Source organism: Pogoniulus pusillus, chromosome 4, assembly GCF_015220805.1.
Source record: "Pogoniulus pusillus isolate bPogPus1 chromosome 4, bPogPus1.pri, whole genome shotgun sequence".
NCBI classification, from domain to species: Eukaryota; Metazoa; Chordata; class Aves; order Piciformes; family Lybiidae; genus Pogoniulus; species Pogoniulus pusillus.
In genome coordinates, this window is record NC_087267.1 from 11,603,079 (window position 1) to 11,630,320 (window position 27,242).

The 27,242-nt window shown below is 41.4% G+C and overlaps 1 protein-coding gene across 3 annotated transcripts in view; it reads left to right on the top strand.

Moving 5' to 3' along the window:
* PDZRN4 (PDZ domain containing ring finger 4) overlaps positions 1-20,506 on the top strand; it is a 306,071-nt gene extending 285,565 nt beyond the window's left edge. For all 3 annotated transcript variants that reach the window (XM_064142189.1, XM_064142190.1, XM_064142191.1), the window contains 5 exons: positions 1,079-1,177; positions 3,170-3,232; positions 6,718-6,819; positions 11,099-11,215; positions 18,353-20,506. In XM_064142189.1, the coding sequence (XP_063998259.1) occupies positions 1,079-1,177; positions 3,170-3,232; positions 6,718-6,819; positions 11,099-11,215; positions 18,353-19,879 (1,908 nt within the window). In that variant the 3' untranslated portion in view covers positions 19,880-20,506. The remainder of the gene's footprint in view (positions 1-1,078; positions 1,178-3,169; positions 3,233-6,717; positions 6,820-11,098; positions 11,216-18,352) is intronic.
* The last annotated feature ends 6,736 nt before the right edge of the window (positions 20,507-27,242 follow it).

Below are 27,242 nucleotides of genomic sequence, written 5' to 3' on the forward strand. Positions count from 1 at the left end.
TCTCACTGCTGTGCACCCTGTTCCAGTTCATAGATCAGACTGCATGACATCTCTGGGGATGGGGAGCAACCAGCTCTATATCACAGACTGAGAACTGAAGCATGAATTTTTCTACTTTTTTGTGCAACCATGAAAAACAGAAACTGTTAAGTTCCAAATGTCACCTGAGGAGTCCTTATAAATATATATATATATATATATATATATATATATATATATATACACACACACACTAATGTTTCCTATTTGCAGCCAAGCTAGTGCTCCGTTATTGGGTTCACTGTGCTTTATTACAACTATTTCTTTTACAATGTTCAAACCAAGTGTGGCTTTGCATTTTTTGTGAATGATTCCCCCATGAAACCCTAAAGATGCTTAACTCATCTGAGTGTATGTAATAGTTATCACTGCACCATCTGCCCTAAAACTTGCTCTTTTCATGAGATGCCACTGCTGGGACATCTGGCACTAAAAATATGTTTTCTGCATCATCTCACAAGTGAGGAGGATGCCACGGCTGTTCAGCTCCACAGGAGATTTCTTGAAGCATCCCTTTCTAACAGCCTCTGGAATGAAGCTATGGCACTAGACCAGCCAGAAAAGGAATTGTGTTATGACTGGAAGGCTGGGTTTTTACTTTATGGCTTGGATTGCTATTAGAAGGGAGTGGCAGTTGTGTGATGGATTGATTGATATGTAGCCAGTCTGTCTTATATCCTGTAAATCAATAGTCAATGTGATAGGACTAAAATTACTGTAATAGGCTGTAAGTCAGCTTCTATTATCCAAGAGCAAAAAAATGATGCAAAATTGATATACAACCATATTTCTCAAAGTTTGCCATGTCTTGCTGACCAGTTTCTATGTAGCTTGAACCTGCAATGTACGGTGATTCCCTTCTTAATCTATCAAATATTTTTCCCCTTAAAAATACACACAAAATACTGTGTCTTGAGACTGGGAAGCATGAGTAGGTCATCCACTATGACTATGTCAGCAACTTGATGCTCCCTTGTGCTACACAACTTTTTCCACCCTTAGCAAAAGCCACCATGTGAACCTATGTGTTTTCTTGTAGGAAGTGGAGCTGTGTCGCATTAGCAGCCAGGAGAAGCTGGGGCTGACTGTCTGTTACAGAACCGATGACGAGGAGGACACAGGGATCTATGTCAGTGAGGTAAGGATATGGCAATAAAGAAGAGCATGGGACGTGCTCGTGGTGGAGGGGTGAACATCCCAGCAAATGTAAGAGCAAGTGCTCTGAGACCAGAGTGCAGAAGCATTGGTCCTCAGCCAGCATGTGTCACTTTCAATTCATTTAGATTACCAGTCTGAAATATGTTACCCAAGTGGTGCAATTATTACTAGTGAGCTTCTTGTTTGTGAATGCTTTTAAGTACAACATTATAGTTAAGGAAGTACAAAGCAGTCTGGGCATGGTCTGAATTTTGAGAGAAACACAACCTTCTGGTGCAAATCAGAGAAAAGCACCTTCTACACACCTGCTTGCATTCTCCCCTTGCCACAGCCTCAATAATCGTAACAGTGGATGATAATTATTTTATTATTTGTGGGCTTTTTGAAGTCATGGTACAAACAAAACACACATGGTTGAAGAGAGTAGGTTGGGAGAGGAATATGTTAAGAAGACTAATATTTTTTACTTTTTTTTTACCAGACAAAAAGTAGAATACTGGATACTGAGATGGGATGAAACCTCAGGTTTTTGTTGGCTTCACCAGAAAAACAGAGTATCCCAGGGTATTAGTGTTTCACAGAGTCAGTCCACAAGAATTCCAGGAACACTAGCTCACTCTGAGTCTTCCAGCATTCAGATAGGAATGTTTTTCTGTTTCAAGCAGAATTATTGTGACTCCAAGCTTGCTGGTGACTTCCCTACATGAACTGTCTTCCAGTTTGTCAATTTTTGTAATACACTGAACCAGATTTGTGCACTAGGAGAAGGTTATTAACTAAGAGGGTGGTCAGTCACTAGAACAGGTTCCCCAGGGAAGTGGCACCAAGCCTGTCAGAACTCAAGAAGTGTATGGATAAGGATAATGCCTTTAGTCTGTGATTTAGTTTTAGGTAATCCTGTGAGGAGCAGGGAGCTGGACACCATGATTCTTATATATCTCTTTCAGCTTGAGATATTCTGTGATTCTGTGTTTGTAAATTCTGTGAGAAGCTCATGGACAGGAAGGATTCATAGAGAGGATTCTAACATACCAGTGAAGTGGCATGCGTTTGCCGTGGAGGCAAGACTGCACATTCACAGGCCAGCAGCAATGTCAAAGAAGCTGAAAAGCTGAGCCTTGGAACGAAAATGAGACATTTATAGAAAGCTACTCAAGAACTAAGTTTTTCATGAGCTGCATAAGCACTGCTGTTAAAGTCTGTCTAACTTTCTGAGGACAAAGAGATGCAGAATCTCTTAATATACTCCAGGATTATATTATGGCATGACGCGGCAAAATAATGATTTACAATAACCATCAAGTGAAAGGTGATAGATCAGATTGCCCTGTAATGAACAGTAGGTCGTTGCTCAGAGATGAGCTATAGTGACTTTGATAAACAATTAATGGAGCCCTAAGCATGTATTTAGGTTAAACTAACTTAAAATGAACTGACTCAGACCAGGAAAGATACAGAGTGCATGCGAGTGATCTATACAACACAGAACCTTTGGCAATTTTTGCTGTCTCTTCACAAGCTGCAAAATACCAGAGGGAATAGCAGATTGATAACTGAGGTAATAATTTAATAGTAAATGCACCTATGAAAGAAAAATAAACCTACTCTTTTCACAGAGACAGGCCCATTTGTATAGAGGTATCAGCTGCCACAGAAGCACCTCAGTCCATAGCGAACACCCAGAGAAGAGGGAAGGTCATTAATTCCTAGTGATCTGACAGCTGAAGGTTAATGCCTGGTGGTGGCATAGACAAGTATTAATCTGAAAATCCTATGCTCCCGACCCTTTCTGTCCTCGGGCTTTGATCTAAAACAAGCTTATATCATTAATTTAAGGAACTATTGAGTTTGTATGCCTCTAAAGCAAACTTCACACTACCTCTGTAGAGAATAAAAATGGTGCTTTTTCAAACTCTGCAATCATGCAACTGTTACCATTTCCAGTTCAGTTACTGGGTATTGTCCTATGCAGGTTGATCCAAACAGCATTGCTGCCAGGGATGGCCGGATCCGTGAAGGAGACCGCATTTTGCAAGTATGTGACAATAGACTCTGCCTTAAACTCTTTCTTCAGACAAGCACACACTGCTGTCTTCTCTGTGGACTGTTAATGAGGGAAGGTAGTTCTCTTTGTTACTGTGATCGATAAGAAAATCCATGTCTGTCAGTTTTTTTAACACAATAGCCAGGAGCTGGAGTGCATGTACTGAAAAATGAGAATGACAAACTTGTTCTGCCTCATGCCCTTATGTCTAGTGTCTTTTTTTTCCTTCTTTTTGTGGCCATATTTATTACTAAATCTCATCTCCACTATGTTCATCCCAGTGTCAAATTCTAAACAGGGGTCCTGCAGACATTAGGATGGGTGTCAGAGACTTGCTGATTTTCACTGATCACTTAAATTTGGATAAAACACACTTGTGCTGGGCATGGTGCTGACAGTTTTCATACTAAGTATGTGCTGTTAATGAAAGATTAACATACTTGAGGAGGGGGCTCATTAGGCTTTTGCCAGTACTTTCTTTCTTCCAGTAAAATGCTGCTTTTCTGAATTAATTTTCTAATCCACTTTCTTGGCTTCCCCCCTCCCTTTTGTTTCTGTGATCCACTTGTTTAAGGAGCTGCCCCAAAGATAGGTTTGTGCAATACAACACATCCCTGTGGGTGAGGGTGGCCAGCTGCTGGCTCTGGAGGAGGGCAGTGTATGTGTACAGAGGGGAGGTAGCTAGAATGGCAGTGAGTTTCCATTTTCAGATGGCAATAAATAGTACATTTGTTTGCCCTAGTGACAAAATCACAAAATAGCTGCCAAAAGTCAGTAGACTGTAAAGTCTCTGCTGTATTGTAGCCTCTTAGTTCTTGTTCCTGGACAATTTCTTTTGTGTTTTGACCTTTTTTCTGAAGCTCCTGAGGTAGTTACTGATGTGACAAAGCACTTTTCTGTAACACTTCTGTAATTGCTCTTCTTTAATTTAGTCATGTGAGCTTTCAGGTTGTCATGAGGTCTGTCCCTTCCTTCCCTTCAGTCTTTTCATTTTTGCAGGTAATGTTTGCAGTCCCTGCCTGTGTCTCTTACTCTGGTGTCAGTTTTGGGAGGCTAGCTAACACAACAGGGTCTGTGAGCTGGCTTACCAAAGTGGCTAATCTTTCAGAGAGGAAACAATGAGCTATATTTTCACTTCAGGGATCACTTAGAGGCTGCTGGTTTATTCTCCGTGTGATTGGTTACGTGAAAAAAGTTGACAGGATGGGTGGTGCTCTTCCCACAGGTGTCACAGCGTGAGGGCAGTGAGCTCCTTGGTGGTACCATTATGTGATGGAACCACATAATAGAGCATAGCCAAGGAGCGTACAAGTCAGTGTATTGCCTTGTGTGTCTTTCCCTAAAGTGTCTAGAGAAGAAAGCAGAACAGGCTATAATGACATTTTTAACTGTAAAAAATCAGAGGGGAAAAAAAGTTTATTTGACCAAGTAGAAACAACTTTCGTTCCTATTCTCTGTGTCTCAGAATAAGGAAACATAGGATAGATATTTTCTACTCCTTGCTTTCTAAAATTTCTGAGTGAAACATGAAGCCAACAGCAGTTGAGGTGAATGTTCTTCAGTTCCTAAGGAAATTCATTTCAACTGTGAGTAAAGACTCTGGTGGTGAGAGAAAAGCATAGGTAATTCTGCTGTCCTTTTGTAGACTGGAGCATTACTTTAATGTCAGTGCTGATATATGACTATGAGTTTGATCATTAAAGTTAACACCCGTAGAGTTATGTGGGGTTTACTTTCATATCTGAAAACACATTGACCCTCTATCTACTCTTATTGATGAGATAACTCAGAGAAATAGAAGGTGACAGTGCCATTACAGGGGGGTTATGCTGAGGCTGGGAGAGAGCTGGATCCCTCAGCATAGGGGCATTTTCTCTGAGCAGCTGATGGCATTGGTTAAGGCTGGGAGGGGTGTTTCTGTTGTGTGTATTTCTCACAGTATTACAGCAGATTTCCTCGTATTTTTTAGGCTGAAAATGTTCCCTTCTCATTCTCACAAACTTCACACCTCTCCTATCACCTTCACAATCTCTTAAAATATCTAAGAACAGCCTGGATGTTGTACCTGAAATGTTACAATGTCAAGGGAAAGGTTTTATAAGGCAAGTATTAGTGAGACTTTAACCTAAACTTATGTTGTTCTTAGCTGTGAGCCTCCAGGCTGACAAGTTCTGTCCATAGTCAGGCAGAAGTCCTGCTCATCCACCATGTTGCAGCTGATAAGGGATGGAGACCTCCAGGCTGTCTGGGGACAGGACAGCAGGGCACCTCTGGGGTCAGTGAGAGGCAGTTTAGTTGGCTAATAGAAGTTGCCTGAGCAACCACCACAGCTGGAGCTTAAGCTGGAGGGACTGCATCTCGGTGGCTGCATCTCTTCTTTTTCGTTTAGGGCAGCTCTGCATACCAGGTGGTTGGCCTCCCAGAGACCACAGCTATCCCTTCATGCAAGCTTTGAATGGGCTCAGACATTTTAGTCATTGCTGGTTAGATAATCAGGGTACACCTGGGTTTGCTTTAGTCAAGGTTTTGAGTCAAGTGTTTTCAGGCCAAAAATAGATGCAGAAAGGCAACTATATCTTTACTTTTCAATTAGGAAATTCCTGCTACTTTGAAGACTACAAGATTTTATTTCCCCCAAACAATCATATCCTTCTGTTTTCCATTTTTGTTTTCACCCAGTTTCGTATAGACCAAGCTTGTGGGTTTTTTGGTACAATGAGAATAATCCACTTGTGCTGTGAACTGGACAAAAACAAGTACATATGGAAAATAATATTTCTGTTTGATTCTCTCAATAAAGGGCTTTGGACAATGCAATGTGTGTTTGTTGCCATGTAGTGACTTTTAATGAGGTGACAGCATAGGACCAAAATGGTGAGAAGAGCACATTCTTGCTGCAGAATCACTTTTATTTTTGTTATTCCCTCGCAAGGGGGATACACACATTTTGTGTGGTTCTGGGTACTAAGCTGTCCACACAAATATGAAATGATTAAATGGAACAGCAATAAGCAGTGGCCTGTAAGTATTGCCTGGTGAGAGATAATACTGTAGCTCTCTAATTGGCTCTCTACCAGCACACAGTGTGACTGATTTCAGCTGTAGCATTACCAGTCTTGCTTCCACCAGCACTATTATCTCAGAGTGACACTTCCATTACTCTGAACGGAGAAAGATGAACGTCACCTGTCAGGGGCTGGTTAATTGTGTTGCTAGATGTATGTTACCAGGGCACAGGTTGGACATTTATGAACATAACTGCTTCCTCTGATGTCCACCATCCTTCAACGATCGATACAGCTCTTACAGTAAGCGCATAATTGAGTGAAGGCACTTACCACTGAGGGGCTGAAGATGAGCCCATTGTGGAAGTTTCGTTGTCCATACATTCAGCACAAATGAGCTGGTATCTGCCCTTTATTGTGTGTTGCTTTGTGGAAATAGAAACTAACGTGCCAGTTTCATTTGTTTTGTAGATCAATGGCCAAGATGTCCAGAACCGGGAAGAAGCAGTGGCATTGCTCTCCAGCGAAGAATGCAAGAAAATTGTGTTGCTGGTCGCAAGACCAGAGATGCAGGTTAGACTAAATAGAGGCACTGAGCCAGAACCTTGGTTAGACCATACATTCACTGTCACTGTAAGTAATGAACTGCAGAGAAATAGGGATGCCAAAGTTCCTGGCAAAAGGAGGACACAGGTAATTGCAGAGCTTTGCCCCTGTTTAGCCAGCAAAGAAAACAGCACGATATTACTAGGGCTTGTTTTCCCCAAACCAAGCAAATTCTTTCCAGCAGACAGAGTAAGCAGCTATACAAACAAAGCTGGCAGCACTAATGGGATATTAGTAAACTATGAAGTAGAACCTGGAAACTATGTATGACTTCTTAGATGATTCTTATTTGTTCTAGGGATAAACTTCCCATACTTACCTCAGTCATTTATATACTCCTGCACGAAGCTGTAGTTGGTCATTGGTGAGGGCTCTTTTTATCTTACTCACTTAAAAGCAGGTATGCAAACCGTTCATTTATACCCATTATAGAACTTTCACTGTAGCAAACCTAGGTCTGTTTGTTTTCAAAGCACCAGGTCCACACAAAATCTGCTTGTGCATTACAAATTGTATTTTGGGAAGTGCCTTTTCAGAAATCTTCTAGAAACAATTAGATAGTTTTAGAAACAAAAGTATGCCAATGCCAGAGTCTTGCCATGACAAGAATTTTTTATATCATTGCAGACTAAAGGAGAGGTAGAGTGGAGGAAGAGTGCTCTTTGTACTTCCCTTTATGTTCTTGTTATAGGCCATTGCAAAGCAAAAATACGTAGTCACTGTTCTCTCAAGCAGCCAGGAGGAAAGGGACCTGGGGGTACTGATAGATAATAGGCTGAAGATGAGCCAGCAGTGTGCCCAGGTAGCCAAGAGAGCCAGTGGCATCCTGGCCTGCATCAGGAACAGTGTGGCCAGTAGGACAAGGGAGGTTATTCTTCCCCTGTACTCAGCACTGGTCAGGCCACACCTTGAGTACTGTGTCCAGTTCTGGGCCCCTCAATTCAAGAGAGATGTTGAGGTGCTGGAACATGTCCAGAGAAGGGCAACAAAACTGGTGAAAGGCCTGGAGCACAAAGCCTATGAGGAGAGGCTGAGTGAGCTGGGGGTGTTTAGCCTGGAGAAGAGGAGGCTCAGGGGTGATCTTATTACTGTCTACAACTACCTGAAGGGGCATTGTAGCCAGGTGGGGGTTGGTCTCTTCTCCCAGGCAACCAGCAACAGAACAAGAGGACACAGTCTCAAGTTGTGCCGGGGTAGGTATAGGCTGGATGTTAGAAGGAAGTTCTTCCCAGAGAGAGTGATTGGCATTGGAATGGGCTGCCCAGGGAGGTGGTGGAGGCACTGTCCCTGGAGGTGTTCAAGAAAAGCCTGGATGGGGCACTTAGTGCCATGGTCTAGTTGACTGGCTAGGGCTGGGTGCTAGGTTGGACTGGATGATCTTGGAGGTCTCTTCCAACCTGGTTGATTCTATGATTCTGATTCTATGATTGGTTATGTTGCCATTTTTCTCTCATGCTATTGATCTGATATTCTCAGTCTCACTAGCTGCATGCTCTGTATAAATTAAATGGAGTGGGTATAATTCAGTGCCACTTGGAATGTCTGCTTGAGTACAGTAGTTGTAAAAGATTCACAATCTCAGCATTCATTTCCTTTATGTATTTCAAGAATTTAAGCAATTTCTGTGTAAATGGTGACATAGTGCTGAAAAAAAAAGGCACGCATCAATTTATGCTGCTAAATTGTAACCCTCACTGGAACTTGCAGTTTGTTTCAATATTTTTACTGTTTTTCACTAAGATTTTATTTTACAGTAGGGAACAGAAACCCTTACACTTAGAAAATACATGCCTGGGGAAAGTTCATTCACTGTATTTGCTTAGACTGGTCAGTGTGGAAAAGTTACATCAATATGAGATAAAGAATTACTTAGCTATACATACAATATAGTTTCCCATGTGGGTTCTCCTTTCAAATCATAAAAGCAAGTTTTGGTTTGGGGCTTTGGTGTTGTGGGGCAGTTTGTTGCTTAATGTATATTTTAAAAATGTATTCATACAAAACTGAAGAAAAAGGTGGAGTATGTCAGAGATCAGGCTGTCCACAAACTGATTTCATCTAGTTGTGCTGCCTTGACTCTGGTGAAAGAGAGCAGGATTAAGCATGCCTTTATTTCTAGGCAGAAAATGCTAGTGGCAGTATTGTGATCTTGAAGGGTGACTCCTGAGCACATTTGTTCAGTAACAGAGGAGAAAACCTTCTCTGGCCAAGCTTTTATACAGTGAATACCAGTGAATAATTAAGTTTTGAAGCAGAGCAGTGGCAGAGTGCACAGGCTGTTCAGGATGTAGTAAGTGGAAGAGGTGTGTCACATGCACAGGTGTGCACACAGTGCATGTAGGATGTATGTATGCTACGCCATGTTAACATTATTAACCTGAAAGGAGGTTACTTCTCCCAGGTAACAAGCAGTAAGACAACGGCCTTGGGTTCCTCCTGGGTAAATTTAGGTGGGGTGTTAGCAAACATTTATTCACTGAGAGAGTTGTGAAGCACTGGAGCAGGCTGCCCAGGGAAACAGTGGTGTACCCTGGAGGCAGTAAAAAGATGCATAGATATGATGCTGAGGGAAGTAGTTCAGTGGTGACGTGGTAGTGCTGGGTTAATGGCTGTACTCAATAATCTGAAAGGTTTCTTCCAACCAAAAATAATTCCGTGAGTCTGTGCTATGATTTGTTAATTCTAAAGCTGTAACAGAACATAAACATTCCCATTAGTTAGGTACAGTGTCTGCTATGATCAAAGCATCAGATTTGCCCAAGTGAGATTCATCTTTCCTCCTCCATATTTGTTAATCTCTGCAGTTTCCTCAACTGCTTCAGAGAATGGTTTAAAACTCCCATTAATAACAAATGCAAAAAAATGCATATCTTCATGGGGAAAAAAAAGCCTCCTTCTAATCCCAAACTGTTAGAGGCTGGTTTTGCTGAGGGAGATGGTGAAAGGCTTGTGCTTCTTTTGTAAGAGGAAAGAGTTCATTGTCATAGGCAAAAATACCCCAGTTTGTGAGGTAAAGGGTGCTTTCCTGACAGTATTCAGCCAGAAGTACCACACAGCATCAATCACTCCTTGTGTAGTTTTGAACTACTGCTTTTCTGGTTTGGTGTAGCTTTTCCAACTGACATCTGGAGCCAGAGTTTGACTGGCTTTGAGACAGTGGTCGTAGTGGTTGTTCTTCTGTAGGTGTTGGCCCATGTTGCATTGCTTTTGCTGTCTTGGGACAGGAATAGTTGGTACTGTTATAATTGTCTCATGCTGAGAGTTTTTAGCATCTTTTTGCCATCTTCTTCCTTCGGCTCCTTCAATGGTGACAAAACAAGAAGTGTTTCCTTCAGCTTCAGTCTCATTGTTATAGCCAGGAATGCCAGTGACTAATGTTTTTGTTTTTGATGCAGTGTGCCATATGGCAAGGGATTGCAGATACAAATGGATCCATGCCACCTGTGCACTTGCACAATGAACAAACTGGGAAGAATAGCCTTTTAGGACAGGGTGCCTGTTTTATTGGCTTAGAAAGATGAGAAGAATGCAAAATGGGTGCAGGAAGAGGATATACTCACTTGACAGAAAACGTAGCATCCCCTTCTGTTTTTTGCAACACTGTCTTCACCAAATGTCAAAGTATTATCTTAAATTTGGAGGGAGGGGGGAGAACAAGAAGTTAAACCTTGCTTTCAGACACACTATGAGAACAAAAATAGCTTCCCTTCAAGTCATTGCATCTTTCTATCACCCTTCTCTGTTTGTTTGTTTACCTGGAAGATCAATAGGAAAATGGTGACAGAAACACACCATAAGGTTTCTATTGAGGTGGCAGCAGCAGGGCACAACGCTGGGGTGGAGGTTGTTAGAGGAAAGAGCCCAGTTGCCTCCTGGCCCTATTAGCAACGTTGCCACTCTTTCAGCGCAGGGTCTCTCTGCGGTAATGAACATGACAGCTTCAGGATTATGTGCTGTGCCTTTCATACCTTTTGAAAGGAAATAATGTCTGTGCTGTGCAGTCTTCTTCATTATGAGAGAAAATCAGTCATACTGTTTCAAGAAAAGGATAAAAGGCATAAAAGTCTCTCTTTTTTTTTTATCCATCTTTTTCTTCTCTCTTTCTGAGACATGAACTCCTACTGCCTGCCTTTCTGAAGAGAATCATTAGGATAAAAAGAATTAGTCAGACACTGCCATTTGGGTTTTTCTGTTTTAGCATGTGTCCTTGCTACCAGAGTATAATGCACTAATGTATTCTTTACAGCTGGAGGAAGGGTGGCTGGATGATGAAAGGAATGAATTCTTAGAGGAGTTACACTTGGAAATGTTGGAAGAGCAGCATAATGAAGCAATGCAGTATACAGCCAATGAGGTGGAGCAGGTAGGACTGCTGCTAAACATAATGTTTGAAATGTTGTTAAATGTACTTTTTATTAGTAGAGTAAAATGGAGTCAAAAGCTTTGGTAGAATTGCGTTTCTAAAACGCTGTGAGCTCCAGCATGCTCCAGTAAGGAAAAGGACAACAATGAATGCTTATGCCCAGTATGGCAAGTCAGTAAGCAATTTAGGAGGCTGTGATAAGTGCAGGTTTCTCATTTTCTCTGAATGTCTCCCAAAATAGTATTGCTTTCCTTTAATTCTGAAGTGTTGGAGGTTCATGTTGCTGTGTTTGATGTCAAGTTGGGTTTTCTTTAATGAATTGTTTCAGCACGGCGCCTTGCAGTCTAAGCTGGAATAAGTGCCCCTCGTGTGTGTATGTATGCAAGGTGTGTCCCACTTCTTGCACCAGAGAGCTTGCAAAATAAGATGAAAGAGGTGTTTAAAATAAACAACAGGTGTTTCGGTAATACAAGTGTATTTTTCTTATACCAACAGCACACAGCTCAGCATTTGTTTTGTTAATGGAGACAAATAAGCCTATTGTTAACATAGTCTCAGTTTATTGCTATCCCAACTTTTACCTGCCCACATGGCACCCCCAGCCATACAGTTTCATCAAGGAATAGGTATTCTCAGTTGTCTTTTATTGTGAAAGCTGTAAGAGACCTTATGCACTCCTGAATCACAGTATCACAGTATCACAGTATCATCAGGGTTGGAAGAGACCTCACAGATCATCAAGTCCAACCCTTTACCACAGAGCTCAAGGCTAGACCATGGCACCAAGTGCCACATCCAACCTTGCCTTGAACAGCCCCAAGGACGACGATCTGTCAACAAAAACACCTGTGTAGAGCCAAAGAAATGACATCCAACTTCATCTCCTGGATTCTGCATACATGCAGGTGAAAAGCAACAAATTTTCCACCCACAGAAATTTGTGACTTAATTTTTTTTCTCCATTTTGAACTGCTTGAAAGCAGAGCCTGTACTCAGCACTGGTGAGGCTACACCTTGAATGCTGTGTTCAGTTTTGGGCCCCTCAGGATGTTGAGTTGCTGCACCGTGTCCAGAGAAGGGCAATGAGGCTGGTGAGGTGTCTTGAACACAAGTCATGTGCCTGAGGGAGCTGGGATCATTCAGTCTGGAGAAGAGAAGGCTGAGGGGAGAACTCATTGCTCTCTACAACTACATGAAAGGAGGTTGTAGTGAGGTAGGGGCCAGGCCAGGTAACAAGCAGCAGGATGACAGGAATAGCCGCAAGTTGCACCAGGGGACGTTTAGATTAGATATTAGGGGGGGGAAATCATTAAAAGGGTCGTTGGGCACTGAAACAAGCTACCTAGGGAAGTGGTGGAGTCACCATGCCTGGAGGTGTTTAAAAGACCTGGTCTAACAGTTGTGTACAGAGAGATGTTAGGTTATGATTGGGCTCTGATCTTAAGGTCTTTTCCAGCCAGGTGATTCTATGATTCTATTTTTCTTTGGAGTGAAGAGAGGGAGAAAGATCACGAGACTTTCCTTCTTCTGCAAACCAGGGAAGTGTTTGGCTAAAGGGAGTCTTAGCTTCAAATACGTCACTGTCTGGTCCACACCAGGAGGCCTGACACTGCTGGCTAGGTGATAGGTCCTATTAATCCTATTCACTGTATGTAAATTAACTATTCTCTGGGACAGAGACAATGACAGAATAATTATTCATTTGTAATGTGACAGATCAGATTACAAATCTTGGTCTTATAAGCATTTAGTTATTTAGACAAAGTAGAATAGCTCCCGAGTCAAAGGTGAAGAGAGCCTTGCAACAGGATTTATAGTGGCCTTTTAGTTAGGACCAGGCAGTAAGCCAAGCTAAGTTTCCCAGGTTAAGTGTGATAACAACTGCACTACTAACTACTTTGAACTGGTATTTGGCATCTTGTTTATTTTTGAACCACAAATGTTACCTTGGATAGCAAAAGGTTTCCTGTCGGAAAGAACACTTGTTCTTCATAAAACAGTTTCCTGTGCACAATGGCATTTTCACAAACCCCCACTTCTGAAGGAAATTAATGAGTAGACAAACCACTACTAGCACCCCACGGGGCGGGGGGGGGGGGGACATGTTAGGATCTTTGAAATCTCTTAATAGCTGTGACCTTCCACTCCCAAATTTGTGTTTTTCACTGAATTTGGATTGCAGGGAGTGTTAACCATTGAGCAGTGGTGTTCTGTGGGATGGTTTCATAGAACCCATTGAGAATGTTTATTCCCCACTGAGGTCTTATACTAAGGATATTTTTTCCCCTGGAGAGATTTTAGATTTCTGTAGAAGAGAGCTACACTTGAAAAAAAACCATGGTCACATGCTCTGTCAGTGCCTGATGTCAGATTGCTTGAGGCAACTCTAGGATACCCAGACAGTTCTTCACCCTTCTGATGAGTAATCAGATCAACCAAATGCAGTTTGATGTGTAATGGGGCATTGGTAATTTGTGACAGCTGCTGTCCCTTTAGACGCTGTGTAGTGACTCAACAAATCAGAGAACAGGTTCTTTCCTCCTAGCAGTTTCCTGAGGTGAATCACACCATCCATCGCAGCAATGAAGCCACTCTCGTTGCAGCTGCCAGTGGCCAAGCCTCCCAGTTGGCCATGGAGATTTCGCTCCAACACCAGCCTTGATTTTTGTGAGCCAGCATATAGTCTTCTGGCCTCATAATCATCCATTGTCCTGAATCTTGCAAACTGCAGGGATGAATACACACTGCAGCAGAATATGCTCCCTTTTAGAGAATGCTATTTTAAGATTTAGTGTGAGCTGCCACAAAAATTTGATACAGTTCGTAATGGAAGAATCAAGCAGACAGTTGTATCTTTTCTCTGTGTTTTTGACCCACTCTATATAATTCAATCAAGAATTGTATCTTCTTTGTATAGAATAGTCCAATAAACCACAAGGAGATATGTAATTCTCTTTTTTTGAACTCATTATATTCCTTCTCCTTTACAACATTGCTGTTCATTGTGCAGGAGAGATAACTTTCAGAAGAATACCGTACATTTGCTATGCAGAAAGTCTTATGCTATCATGGAATATATCAAAAGCTATTAAGAACAGAAAGAATTGGATAAAAAATTCATTCAAAGCTGAAATGTAGTGAAAATATCTGGGGAAAGTTCTTTTTAGAGAGAGAGCACCATTCTTTGCAGAAGAGTAATTTCCTTTTTAGTGCACCACTGAAATTGATCCAAATCTTCCCTTGTGGCTGGAGTACCTTGTAGTTAGCCTGCCACTGGAGAATCCTTTCTCAGTGGTCTCCCTCTTACTGTCAGGGACTGACCTGGGGCCTCAGTTGCTGTGTTTATTAAAGCTTTCTACTGAATTTCACTGCCTTTAGACTTCAGCAGCAATTTGGGTTTGGGGTCCCACTGTACATCACAAGTTGTGAAACGAGAATAGAACAGCACCTGAATGGCCATCAATGCGTGATGGACCTGAAATGCAGAATCTTTTGAGGTTCATTTATTACTTGATTGTATGCATCACCAGGTTTGCCTTCTCATTATCTGAGTTCTCACTGCAAAGATGAGGCCTGAGGAGCGCTTTGGTATTTCAAACAGAAGTAATTGTAGATGAGATTGACAACAATTAGTTTGAAAACAAACACTTTGTTTGGAATACATAATAGATAATACTGATAAATGCAACACGCTGATGATTGAACACTAGCTCTTGTTTTTCAGAAGGGACTTAACCTGGAATTAAGCTTTCTGCCTTTCAAAATAAAATGAAAATAACCTCGTGTTGTAAAAAGCTGCTCAGTCCACACACGTTTAGAAGCTCTGGTAAACATGAGGAGTCCAGGACAGAAATGCCAGGCTCTACCTTACTTGACTTACAGTAGTTTAAAAAAACAAACAAACAAACAAAACCAATTACCTCAAAACATGCAGCACAATAAAGATCTGTATTACTTTCCAGTTCCTTGAGTTAGCTGCAAGTATTCACATATTGGGGAAGGTTTGACATGGTACAAACGTCTGCTTTAGGTTGAGAAGAACCTGATTATACAGACACTTGTTGCTTCCTGATAGGGAGAGGAACTTGAAGTGACTACCTGATGGTCAGATGCCTTCACTGTAGACACCTATATCTGACCAATGTAATCCCATGTATCCAATTTCTGTTAGACTGGAAAGATGGGGTTAGTTTTGTTTACATCTTTCGTGTGTGTGTGTTAATTTTGGATAGTGTAACTTGAGTAGATGGGCAGCTTACTATATTTGCTCAGTCCAAATCAAGTGGAAGTTGAAAGAGCAGAGTTTAGATTGTTGATAAAAGTGATGCAGAAAACAGGAGCCACTTGTTCTGAAAGTGGACCTGACCTGTAAAGTCTGTTTCCAGCACCTGTACAAATAGATACATTATGAGATTCTCTCAGAAGTGCTCAAACATATTCTTTGGTGGTATGACACCGTGCTGGAGACATTGGAGGAAGCATCACAGAGCTCAGTACCATAAGCTTTCTAATGCTGCTAACATACGGGTAAGTCACTCTCTTTAGGGTACTAAGATGGGTTTAGTCTTATGGATGCAGGCTGAGCTATGTCAGGGTCAGAAGGCAGATCCTGGCTCTCCTTTATTGCTAGTGTGAATTGAGTCCTGAATATGGGACAGACTCCCAAATTCCTGGTTGTTCTGCAGCATGGCCTTCCTAGTGTTTAAGAGAGCTGCCCTCCCTCGTGTCAGTAGTTCAATATTTTCTAGAACAGGGAGAAACATGGGTTGCACAGTGCAGTGGCCAGGGTGTAGTGTAGGTGACCCATGCTAGTTTCATTTCTTTGCTGAAACGTTTCAGAGGAGAGGAGGTCAACACAAGCTGGAGCAGCTCCAAAAAGGTTGAGGGACAGGATCAAAATAGCTTCTATAGCAGCACTCACCCAGTGAGTGCTGCTAATCTCCAGCTTGCATGGTGAACCCCCTGGACACTTGACTGCTTGGAGTGCTATTCTTTCTGGTTACTCTTGTTTTTCCTAGTGAGTTCTCTAGCCACTGGATTTCTTTCTCTGTGTAAAATATAACATTAGGAATTCATGATTCTAGCTGCTCTTGAAAATGGAAATTGGAACTGAAGTGTTGCAGCCACTTCGGAAAAGTGTAACAAGAGCCTTAATACAGCATCTTCCAATATACTCACAGCAATGCATAAGCTGAGGAAAGAAAGAGCAGATAAATGTTAATTAGAGAACAATTTTACAATAGTTAGATTTTTAGAATCTTACTGGTACTACTCTTCATATTGCTTGTTTCTGTGACAGTGAGATAACCTTTGGTTTTTAAATGGCTAAGTAGAAAGATCTGAGGGAATCTAAGATGGGGAAAATGTGTGCTGGTTTTAAAACACACAGAATTTTTAGGGTACTCTTCCTTTGTCCCTTGCAGTTTCAGAATCTAGTTCTAGAAAATTCTGATCCTACAGCATCAAGAAATGTTGAACCTTGGCATGATCCCTTGAATAACACTGAATTCATTCTCTCCTACGACATTTAAATTCAAGGGAAGAGTTTCTCCACATCTGAGGAGGAGGAGAGGTAGTAATTAGCAGGCAGGCAGTGTGGCTGCAAACAGCTACATGAGAATTATATGTTTATTGTGTATTTTGTTATCAACAGCACGTTGTATCTGCAAAAGGATGAGTATGAAATGCATGCTACAATTTTAAAGACCATTTTCTTTGCAGGTTTTCTCTAACAACAAATTACTAGAACATCTTTTCAGAAAATTTTAACTGGTCTATCACAGACACTGAATTCTCTTGATGATATATTTCTTTCAGCATTTATTTTATTCCCCTATTGCATTGCACTGGGGATCTGGAGGTTGATTTTGTTTTTCTGAAACCATTATTTTTTCCCAGCAATTGCAGAAAGGAAATCAGATGAAGGGTGTGCGATCATGAGATGCACATGAAGAGAGGAGAAAGGATGAGACAGGAGACACATTTTCATCATATTTCACTGTCTTGTCAAAGTAGAGAAAAAGGGGAATTATGACAGTAGCTCTTTGAGTTTGTTTCTTTTCACTGGGTGCACTGTGCATTTTTTCTCCCTTGATAACTACTACCATTATACATAATTTTGCAATTATACCTCGTAAAAGAGAAGCAGCATTTGCTTGGTATTATGTACACTTAAATATTTGACAAACAGGCCATATAAATTGCACTCTGCATGATTCTTTGCTTATCCAGTTTGAAAAGTAAAAAGTGCCTCTTCAGAGAGTTATTATCTTGCATTTGTTTAGAATATAAGTAGGGTGAGGATATAAATAGGTTAGGCAAAATGAGTGGTGTGTGAATGAAAAAACAGCAGCCTAAAAAATTGATGTTGTCTTCATGGTGAGAATTCAGTCTTGTTCTACACTTAATGTTAAAAGGCTGCTGCTATTTCTAGAGAACATAAACTCTGACTAGGGAACAAAATTGGTCTTCAGGCACACAACAGAGAGAGGTCTGCTTGAACAAAATCCTAGACTTCAAAATGAACAGTCTTTCAGGAAAACTCTACTGAAAACAGGACATGTGAGAGTGCCATAGAAGGTGCAGTGGAATAGGCTAGTTTTCCAGAGATTTCAACCCTGCCCACCTCCATGAAGCAAACAAAGAGTTCACTGGTTAAAAAAACAACCAAACAAGTGAAAAACACCCACAACAGTAGTCTTTTTGCATCCTCTTAGGTTGTACTAATCATTGCTTGATTAGCTGCTTGCTCTGTTTCTTGAAGTGATACCAGTACTGAAGTTATTTCTCAAGTTGGAGAAGATTTCAGATCCAGCAATCTCTGTCTCTAATCTAGAATCAAAACCATCACACCATCTGGCAATTACTATTAAGTGTTGCAAAGAGATGGCTTAGCTAGGGAAGTATTTCTTTCCAGACTTTCAAAGATATGTCACTAGTGCTGTAACTCATCTACTTCATCTGGCACGGGCATCACAGCATGACTCTCAGAAATGGTTAAAAGCTATGAGCAGTGTAGGGACTGCTGTTTAGTTACCTGTTTTAAGTCAATTTAAATCAGATCCCAGCTGTTTTAGCATAAAAGAATGGGATATGGTATGCATTTGATAACCATTTTGGTTTGCTCATTTTTTTCAGCCAAAGAAACATGAAGAAGAGGATGGCACTACAGACACTGCAACTTCATCCTCCAACAATCATGAGAAGGACAGTGGGGTGGGACCTACAGATGAAAGTCTGCGTAATGATGAGAGCTCAGAGCAAGAAAATGCACCTGAAGAGCAGAACAGCACTACTTTACAGAGCAAACGGGAGCTGGGCCACAGCCAAGATACATTAGGAAGTATTGAGCTGCAGTGCAATGAAAGCTTTGTGTCTGGGGAATACATTGAATCTGATTTCATAGGAAACCCAGAGGAGGAATGTGAAAGGTTTCGGCAGCTGTTGGAACTAAAGTGCAAGATTCGAAACCACGGGGAGTATGACCTGTATTACTCTAGCAGCATGATAGAGTGCAACAGAAGTGAGCAAGATGGAGTGGAGCATGAGCTGCAGCTACTCAACGAGGAACTAAGAAACATTGAACTTGAATGTCAGAATATTATGCAAGCTCACCGTCTCCAAAAGGTGAAGGATCAGTACGGAGACCTTTGGGCTTTACATGACGAAGGGTTCAGGAATTATAACACCAGCATAGATGTACAAAGAGGCAAATTGGATGACATCATCGAGCACCCTGAGAAGTCTGACAAGGACAGCTCCAGTGCCTACAACACAGCTGAAAGTTGCAGGAGCACCCCACTCACAGTGGAGCGGTCCCCCGATAATTCTCTCCAGAGAATGATCAGCATAACCAACAGGAAAAATCTGAGGACCACAATCGTAACTAATCAGTCATCCTCAGGACAAAGCAACAAGGAGACAACCTCAGCCAAAGCCAAACCTACTGAGCAAAACAGTGCTACTGAGAACACAATGCTGGCATCAGAAAGCAGTAAATTCACAGACCAGGAAAAGCAGAGCAGTGAGCACATTCCATACCTGTCCCCATATCACAGCTCTTCATATAGATATGGGAATATACCTGCTCATGCAAAGCATTATCAAAGCTACATGCAACTGATCCAGCAGAAGTCTGCTGTGGAGTATGCCCAAAGCCAGCTCAGCCTGGTAAGCATGTGCAAAGACTCACAGAAGTGTGCAGAGCCCAAGATGGAATGGAAAGTGAAAATAAGGAGTGATGGTACAAGGTACATCACAAAGAGACCAGTCCGAGACAGAATCCTGAAGGAACGTGCCTTAAAAATTAAAGAGGAGCGCAGTGGGATGACGACAGACGATGATACGATGAGTGAGATGAAGATGGGGCGCTACTGGAGCAAAGAGGAGCGGAAGCAGCATTTGGTGCGAGCTAAGGAGCAGCGGAGGCGGCGTGAGTTCATGATGAGGAGCAGGCTGGAGTGTCTTAAGGAGAGTCCGCAGAGTGGCAGCGAGGGCAAAAAGGAAATTAACATTATTGAACTGAGTCACAAAAAAATGATGAAAAAGAGAAACAAGAAAATCTTGGACAACTGGATGACAATCCAAGAACTGATGACACATGGTGCTAAATCTCCAGACGGCACAAGAGTGCACAATGCCTTTTTATCAGTTACTACTGTATGAACACAACTTCTTTCAGAGTATACTACCAGTTTAGGTAGAGTACTATTGCCTCGTTCAATGTGGCATTTTTATATATTTTGTGACTGTTTATAGTTTGACCTTTTTTGTAAGCAAAATTACCTGGTAATTTTTCATTTGTTTTTCATATAATGGTACCTTCTTTATCTGACAGCCTTTCTTTATTCTGCAATATAATTCAGATTACTCATTTGTAGAAAAATAAAATTAAAAAAAAAAAAAAGCAAATATGAAAAAAAAAAGGCAGAGAAGCTAATTAATTTCTTAAACTAATACATAACCTGTAAGTTAAGATCCGGATTTATTTCTCTAGGTTTCTTTTTTTCTACTTCAGTAATGATACAATACCAAACCAAAATTCTTTATACTGGACCCTTTGCTTAACAAGTTTCAAGGTTTTTCATCTTAGATTGTACCTGTTTATAAGTCATATGCTACATCCCATCGTAGAGATAAGAATGACATCTTTCCAACTACACGTTGTACAGTACATTTAATCTGTAAATTGCGACTGTATTTGTTCAAGTAAAGTGTAGGTGGGCAATTCTCCTGTGTTATGTAGTGGCATTGGTCATGTGGCTGGGCAGTATGTGGTAATTGTGAAGATGAAAGAGAAATAAATTATTGCTTATCTTTAAGAAACATTAAGGTCAAGAGTTCTTTGGTTTAAATAGAGCATTTGCCTTTGAAAGATGAGTCCTTTCAGTATGCATGGTAATTACGGCACACGGTGATTTGAACAACATGGGACACAATTGCATAGACTGGTTCTGATGAATTAACTTCTCGTTTTGCAGGACACATAGGAGTGAGTGTGGGGTTTGTGCTTTTTTTTACCTATCATTATTAGTTCATTGAACTATTTACCATTATATTGCAGCGTTGCATGCTGCCAGGTAACCACTGTGAGTCCTTTCCCTGGTTGAGCTAGCTATTTGTTATACACATACAAAACACAGACAACATTCCTGACTGTGAGCCAAGTCCAAAGCAAGAAGAACTAGCAGTGGCAGTCACTGACATTTTCATTGCGAGTTGAGGAAGAGTAGGGGATGAAAGGCAACTCGATGAGTTGGGGTTTAACTTTATTGTTGAAAACAATTCAAGTCATTTAGGAGAGCCCCACTGGGATCTGAGTGGGGCTCAAGAGTAAGACCAACTTGCTGTCTTGCTGCCTGATGGGAATCCTTGTCTCTCAATGCAGCAAAGGCACCTTGGCTGCCACCGGGGCGTCTTCTGATCTGCTGATGGCAACCCAGTGAATTCTGGCAAGCTGAAATACTAGTCTTGGGTGGTTAGCAGGCTGAAGTCATAGAATCATAGAATCAACCAGGTTAGAAGAGACCTCAAAGATCATCCAGTCCGACCTATCCCTCAGCCCTAGCCAGTCAACTAGACCATGGCACTAAGTGCCTCATCCAGGCTTTTCTTGAACACCTCCAGGGACGGTGCCTCCACCACCTCCCTGGGCAGCCCATTCCAATGCCAATCACTCTCTCTGGCAAGAACTTCCTCCTAACATCCAGCCTATACTTCCCCCAGCACAACTTGAGACTGTGTCCCCTTGTTCTGTTGCTGGTTGCCTGGGAGAAGAGACCAACCCACACCTGGCTACAATGTCTCTTCAGGTAGCCCCATTTTTGTTGCCCTTGTGCATGACTTACAGTGGTCTCTAACTGATGGACGTGCTTTGAATAGCAAGATTAGGTGTTGAAGTCACTTCACATCAGGCTTTAAAAGATATACTTGAACATGCAAAAAAGGGACATTAGAGTATTTCCAGTTTATCCAATTCTGGAAATCAGTCAATCATTTCCTATCCACTTTTGGCATCAACAGGCACTGGCAGTTATCTCTGCATCTCCAGGTCTCTCTCTCTCTGCATGCTGTCTCCAAAGAGCTTAGGAAAATGCCACTGACAAGTTCACACTTTGGTAACTGGATGTAGGAAGGCATAGTAAAGAATCGTAGGAAAGAGTACTATTGTAGCAGTGATTAAATCTTCACCCAGCCTCAAAATAGTTGGGATAAATGAGTAAGACTGCAGAAACAGTGTGCCACTGCTCAAGGTCAAATGGCAAGATCAGTCAAAATGCAAGCAGATTTTGTAGTTTTCACTATAAGATCACAAGCCCTGGAAGCATCTGTTTGAGTTGCATGCACCAAGAACAGATGAGCTCAGAAAGGGCTCAGAAGGTCAAAAGAAGCAAAAAGAGCTTGATCCTGGTAGGAAAGACAAAAGCTGAGACAAAATTGACCAAAGTCTTTCTTTGGAGAAGTCTTAAAATGCTGTTTATGTTCAATAAAAGATTCTTCCACTGTTTCCCATTAAATTAGAAAAAAGGATCCCAATCAGGTGACACAGTATTGATTCAAAGGGTTATTACCAGAGTGTCCTTCCAGCTGAGCCAAGGATTTGTATCTGACCAACCTAGGTCATCTTGAAAGGTACATATTCTTCTTGTGATTTCAAAGCACAGAGATTTAGCTGTTTGGCTCACTTCTTTCAATGATCATACTCCTAATCAGAGTTCAGCTGCCATCAGTGCCAAAGAATGGCTACTGTTATGCCTTTGCTTTAAACACAGTATGTACTGCTTTCTTTACATTATTAAAGCGTGACTCAGAGCTCCTCTTAGACTACTGCAACACCCAAACTGAGAGAATATGCACCTTCAGGAAATGAAGTCTTGTAATTTCATCACTGAGTAATAAAAGTGGAAAAACTGTTGTCTAATTAGAGAAAAGACCTAACTGGGGGAGAGGAGGGGGCTAAGTAATAGGGAATAATTAGTGAAACAAAAGCAGTGTTTCTAGCGATGATATATAAATAAGCTGTAAAGGCAAATGCATCCAAATTGAGGACATCTGGGTTGGAATCATAGAATCATAGAATCAAACAGGTTGGAAGAGACCTCCAAGATCATCCAGTCCAACCTAGCACCCAGACCTATCCAGTCAACTAGACCATGACACTAAGTGCCTCAGCCAGGCTTTTCTTGAACACCTCCAGGGGCAGTGACTCCACCACCTCCCTGGGCAGCCCATTCCAATGGCAAATCACTCTCTCTGGCAAGAACTTCCTCCTAACATCCAGCACATCCAGCACAACTTGAGACTGTGTCCCCTTGTTCTATTGCTGGTTACCTGGGAGAAGAGCCCCCCCCCCCCCCCACCTGGCTACAATGTCCCTTCAGGTAGTTGTAGACAGTAATAAGATCACCCCTGAGCCTCTGTCAAAATCCAGTGAGAGACAGAAGACTGAGAGGTAACACCGCTGATGGCACACCATGATGTGGTTTCTGGCTGGATATGCCTTCCAGAATTGAGCCACCTTCTCCCTCATTTTTCACCTACTGCAACTGATACCTCCCTGCCTTAATCTGTTGGGGTTCAACCAGCCTATGGTTTTCTGCATTTATTTTCTTAATTATTCAGCTGTTAAGTGACATTTCCTTTCTTCCCTGACCAGTCTTTGGGAGACGTGTTGTGTTTTACCCTGATGAAATGCCTCAGTCATTCCTGCTGGCATAGGAAATAAACATGTGACCCCGGAGTGAGGCTGCTAGGTCAGCCAGGGCAGTGACACAGCAGGAGTAAAGGGTGAGTGCTTTACTGCTCACTGATCTCTGCTGGTTTCTCTGCAGGGTGGGACTCAGTGTCGAGCTTCCTCATCTCAGCAGTTCTGTGTCAGTGCAATCCAAGGCTGACATCCCAGATGCAGTTTATTCCTGTACATAGTTTTTTCCAAATGTCATAATTTTTGATGAGGAAAATAACATGTTAGCAGCAAGGCAATTTAAAAGAGAAGAAACAAAATACATTTCATAGTGTTGTGATCATTAAAGAAAATAAGCTAACTCTGTTGTGAGAACTGGGTTGTTTTTTTCTATATGAAGGACTATATAAAAAATGCTTTCCAACTGAAACAGGACCAGATCTTGCTTAAAGAGAGTGGCTTGCAACTCTGGGATAAAGAGCAAAAGGTAGGGAAGAGCTGCATAGGTGAGTTATGGCTACACCGCTGCTGGAGAAGGCATTAAGGTCCCACTCATCCTTCCCTCAGCCCTGACATCCAGCTGAGACCAATGGAAGGTATTTTTCCCTATGAAGCCAGCAAGATGGCCTTTATGTATAAAGAGTTATCTTGTGTCACTTGACAACTGTATTGCCAGCTGATTTACGACCATTGCTCGCTATAAGTAAGGTCAGAAGCTGTAGGATATTCCTGGATTTTCCTCTCCAATGTAAGTATCTTTAAAGGGGAAATTTATATTTTTGTGTAATCTAAACCTGCTGCACCAGATTTTTCTGTTTTTCAAAAGAAAGAAACTGATAATGCTATCTAAATTGAACAAGACCCATCAGAGTTGAAATCTGGTCCACGCTTGATGAATTGCCTTGTAAGAGAGCTGCAAGGATTTCAGAAGATGATACAGCAACTTTAGCATTCGGCTTTCTGAGCTCATGGGGGTGGAATTACTCATTAATATCACAATGCCTGACTTCTTCCCTTTTCTTTTTGTTTTTACTATTACTAATGTTTATTTCCAAGCCCCATTTCTTGGTACAACTTATAGAACAGCACCCATGGTGCATGACACAGCTTCAGTACTAAAATAATTCCTGACACCAGGCTGTAATTACTCCAGGTCATATTTTACTTGGGGTTTTTTTTAACCTTTAAGCTGCTAATCACAAACATGTGATTGAAGTGCTCTATTAATATCCATGTTATGGTCCTACTGCTTTTTTAGAGTATTAGATACTCCCCAAGAGTATCTCAAGGGTACAGTGAAAGTGATGGGGACTAGATAATCTCCAGAAATCTGTTCAAACCCAACCATTCTGTAATACTATGATTCTGTGGGACTGGCATCTAAAGCAAAACAGAGCAGCTGTCATAAACCTGGTGGTGTTATTCTCTATGAGAGGCTGGTGTGTAATAACATGCCAGAGAAGAAAGGAGGTTGTAGAGGGATCGTGAGCAGGTTGCTTTTTTTCCCCCTTTGAATGCCTTTGCTCTGAAGCACATTTCTGTGTTTAAAGAGTTTTATTACAAACAAGATGAAATAGCTCAAAGGAAGGGATTGTCTTATATACTGTCCTTGGTGTGACAGCTATGGCTAGTGGAGCTGAGCTGCAGGCATGATGCTGTCTGCTGATAAGAACTGTAAAGTAGAACTAACAATTGAGTTACATCCAAGTATCTGCTACTTTTCACACTTGGTAGACCAGAGAGGGGGACAGAGCACAGGGCTAAGGCCTTGTTAACTGAATAATCCATCTACTGGTATTCTCTGTGGAAGAGAGGTAGAGGTACAAAGACAGCCCAAGACAGTACCCTCTGGCATCCTAAACTCCAGAAGTGACAGCATCATCCAGGAGATTAGGATATCCTAGCACAAAGTGTTGTGGGATACACTCAGAGACCAGGGAAGGCTCATCAGCCATCTTTTGAAAAGAAGATGTGGGCTTCCTTCCACTCCAGACTAGTTCATGGTTTAAGTGTGAGCTTCTAACTTTTGTATTTGGGTTAAAATACAAAACCACGTGCCATGGTTGAATGGATTCCAGGTTATCCCAGACTCCTTAAAAAAACTACACAGACCAAGCTTTGAATGTCTCCAGAGAGAGAGACTCCACAATGTAATTGGGTAGTGTGCTGGTTTGAGGCTAATTGGAATATTTTACTGAGAGAAATTAAATCTTTATCTGTGAGAAGAAAGAAAACAAACAACAGTACCTTCTGTCACCCCTTCTTCTGCTGAGAAATGCAACTAGTCAAAATATAGATAAGACACTTACTTCTCACACACTTCTCAGCTCTGAGTTCTGCTCCTTCTCTCTGGCTCTCACTTCTGTTCTGCTCTCTCTTTCTGGCAATTCAGTCGCTGTGGTTGCCTTTGCCTTAACTCTAGTCTGACCTAACCCTTTTTCCTCTAACCTCCTTGGCATCTTTTTGACATCTCACCTCAGATCTTCAGATTCATTATGTGAGATATATGTGGGTTGATCTGGTTATTTCTGAAGGGAGGCAAACATGGCAGGGGGACAGGGGACAGAAGAGGCTTGGGTTGGGAGCCCTTCTGGCAATCTGATTGTTCTGGGAGGGGCACTGTGTTTCTGTATTACTTTTAACTTGTCTGTAAATGTATATGTGTGTATATATATGCTTGTAAATTGTGCTAAGCTGAATACAGCTTCATTCCTTAACTTTCAGCTCAGCTGAGTCTAGTCTGGGTGATTTCGTAAGAGTGAGGGGCCAGGTAACACCCAAACCATCACAGGTAGCCTCTTCCAGTGTTCTGTCACCCTCACAGCGAAAAAGCTTTTCCTTATGTTTTGTTGGTGATTTATTGAGATCAGCTGTTGGTCATCACACCTCATAGCTTTATTTTCTTGTCTTCATTTGGAAACATCTGCATTGTGGTAATCATTGGGCATACCATTGCATTTGTATTTCCAATACATGCCCAAAAGTGTTAAACTTATTGCTGAGTGCTAGGAGGAAGTCAAAGCTGACATCTAGCTTCAGTGACAAAAAAAAAAGAAAAGAAAAAAAAAAGAAAAAGAAGAAAAAGAGCACAGAGAATTATGAGTATAAAGTGAGTATAGAAAACTCTCATCTTGACAGGGGATAAGAAGCTAAAAGAAGAAAATTAAAATTGCATGATGAAAGATGAAAAGGTTGAAATCACTGTTTAGACTACTGGACCTTGCAGGAAAAGTACTTAAAGAAAAAAGGAAATAGAAAGTTAAGCAGGTGAATATCACATAAAACTCACCACAGATCAAAATATTACACTTTTGCACATCAAAGGCAACTCTCCTATTTTCACAGATTATTTAACCCCACTGGTAATCTCTGCATTGCATAAATATTTTTGATGGCAGGGAAAGTGTCTTCCTAATGGTGCATCGGTGCTATATAGTGAGCAGGTTGAACTGTTTAAGTATTCATGGCAACAAAGATGCTGTCAAACTCCTGACTTGGCATGATATAAAAAATTAAAATCTAAAGAAGATATTCTGTTTTGTCACCTCCTTTTTCTCCCCCAAGTTTGGCACCTGGCTGCGTGGTCAGGATAACGAAGTGCACCTGGAAGATCATATTTTGGTTCCAGGTACAGGGAATTCAAATGAAAGCTCCTCAAACTCGACAGTTTAATTTACTTCTCTTAAGCTCTTTAATACCGAACTTATCAGTTCTCTCTGTTAGGCATTAACTTGTTAAATGAGTCTTAATTATACATAAGCAGATGGAGATTTGAATTAAAATTACCTTACACTCGAGTGGCTTTAGTTCATTATAACATATCTTCCTCTTAATCATTTAGGCAGC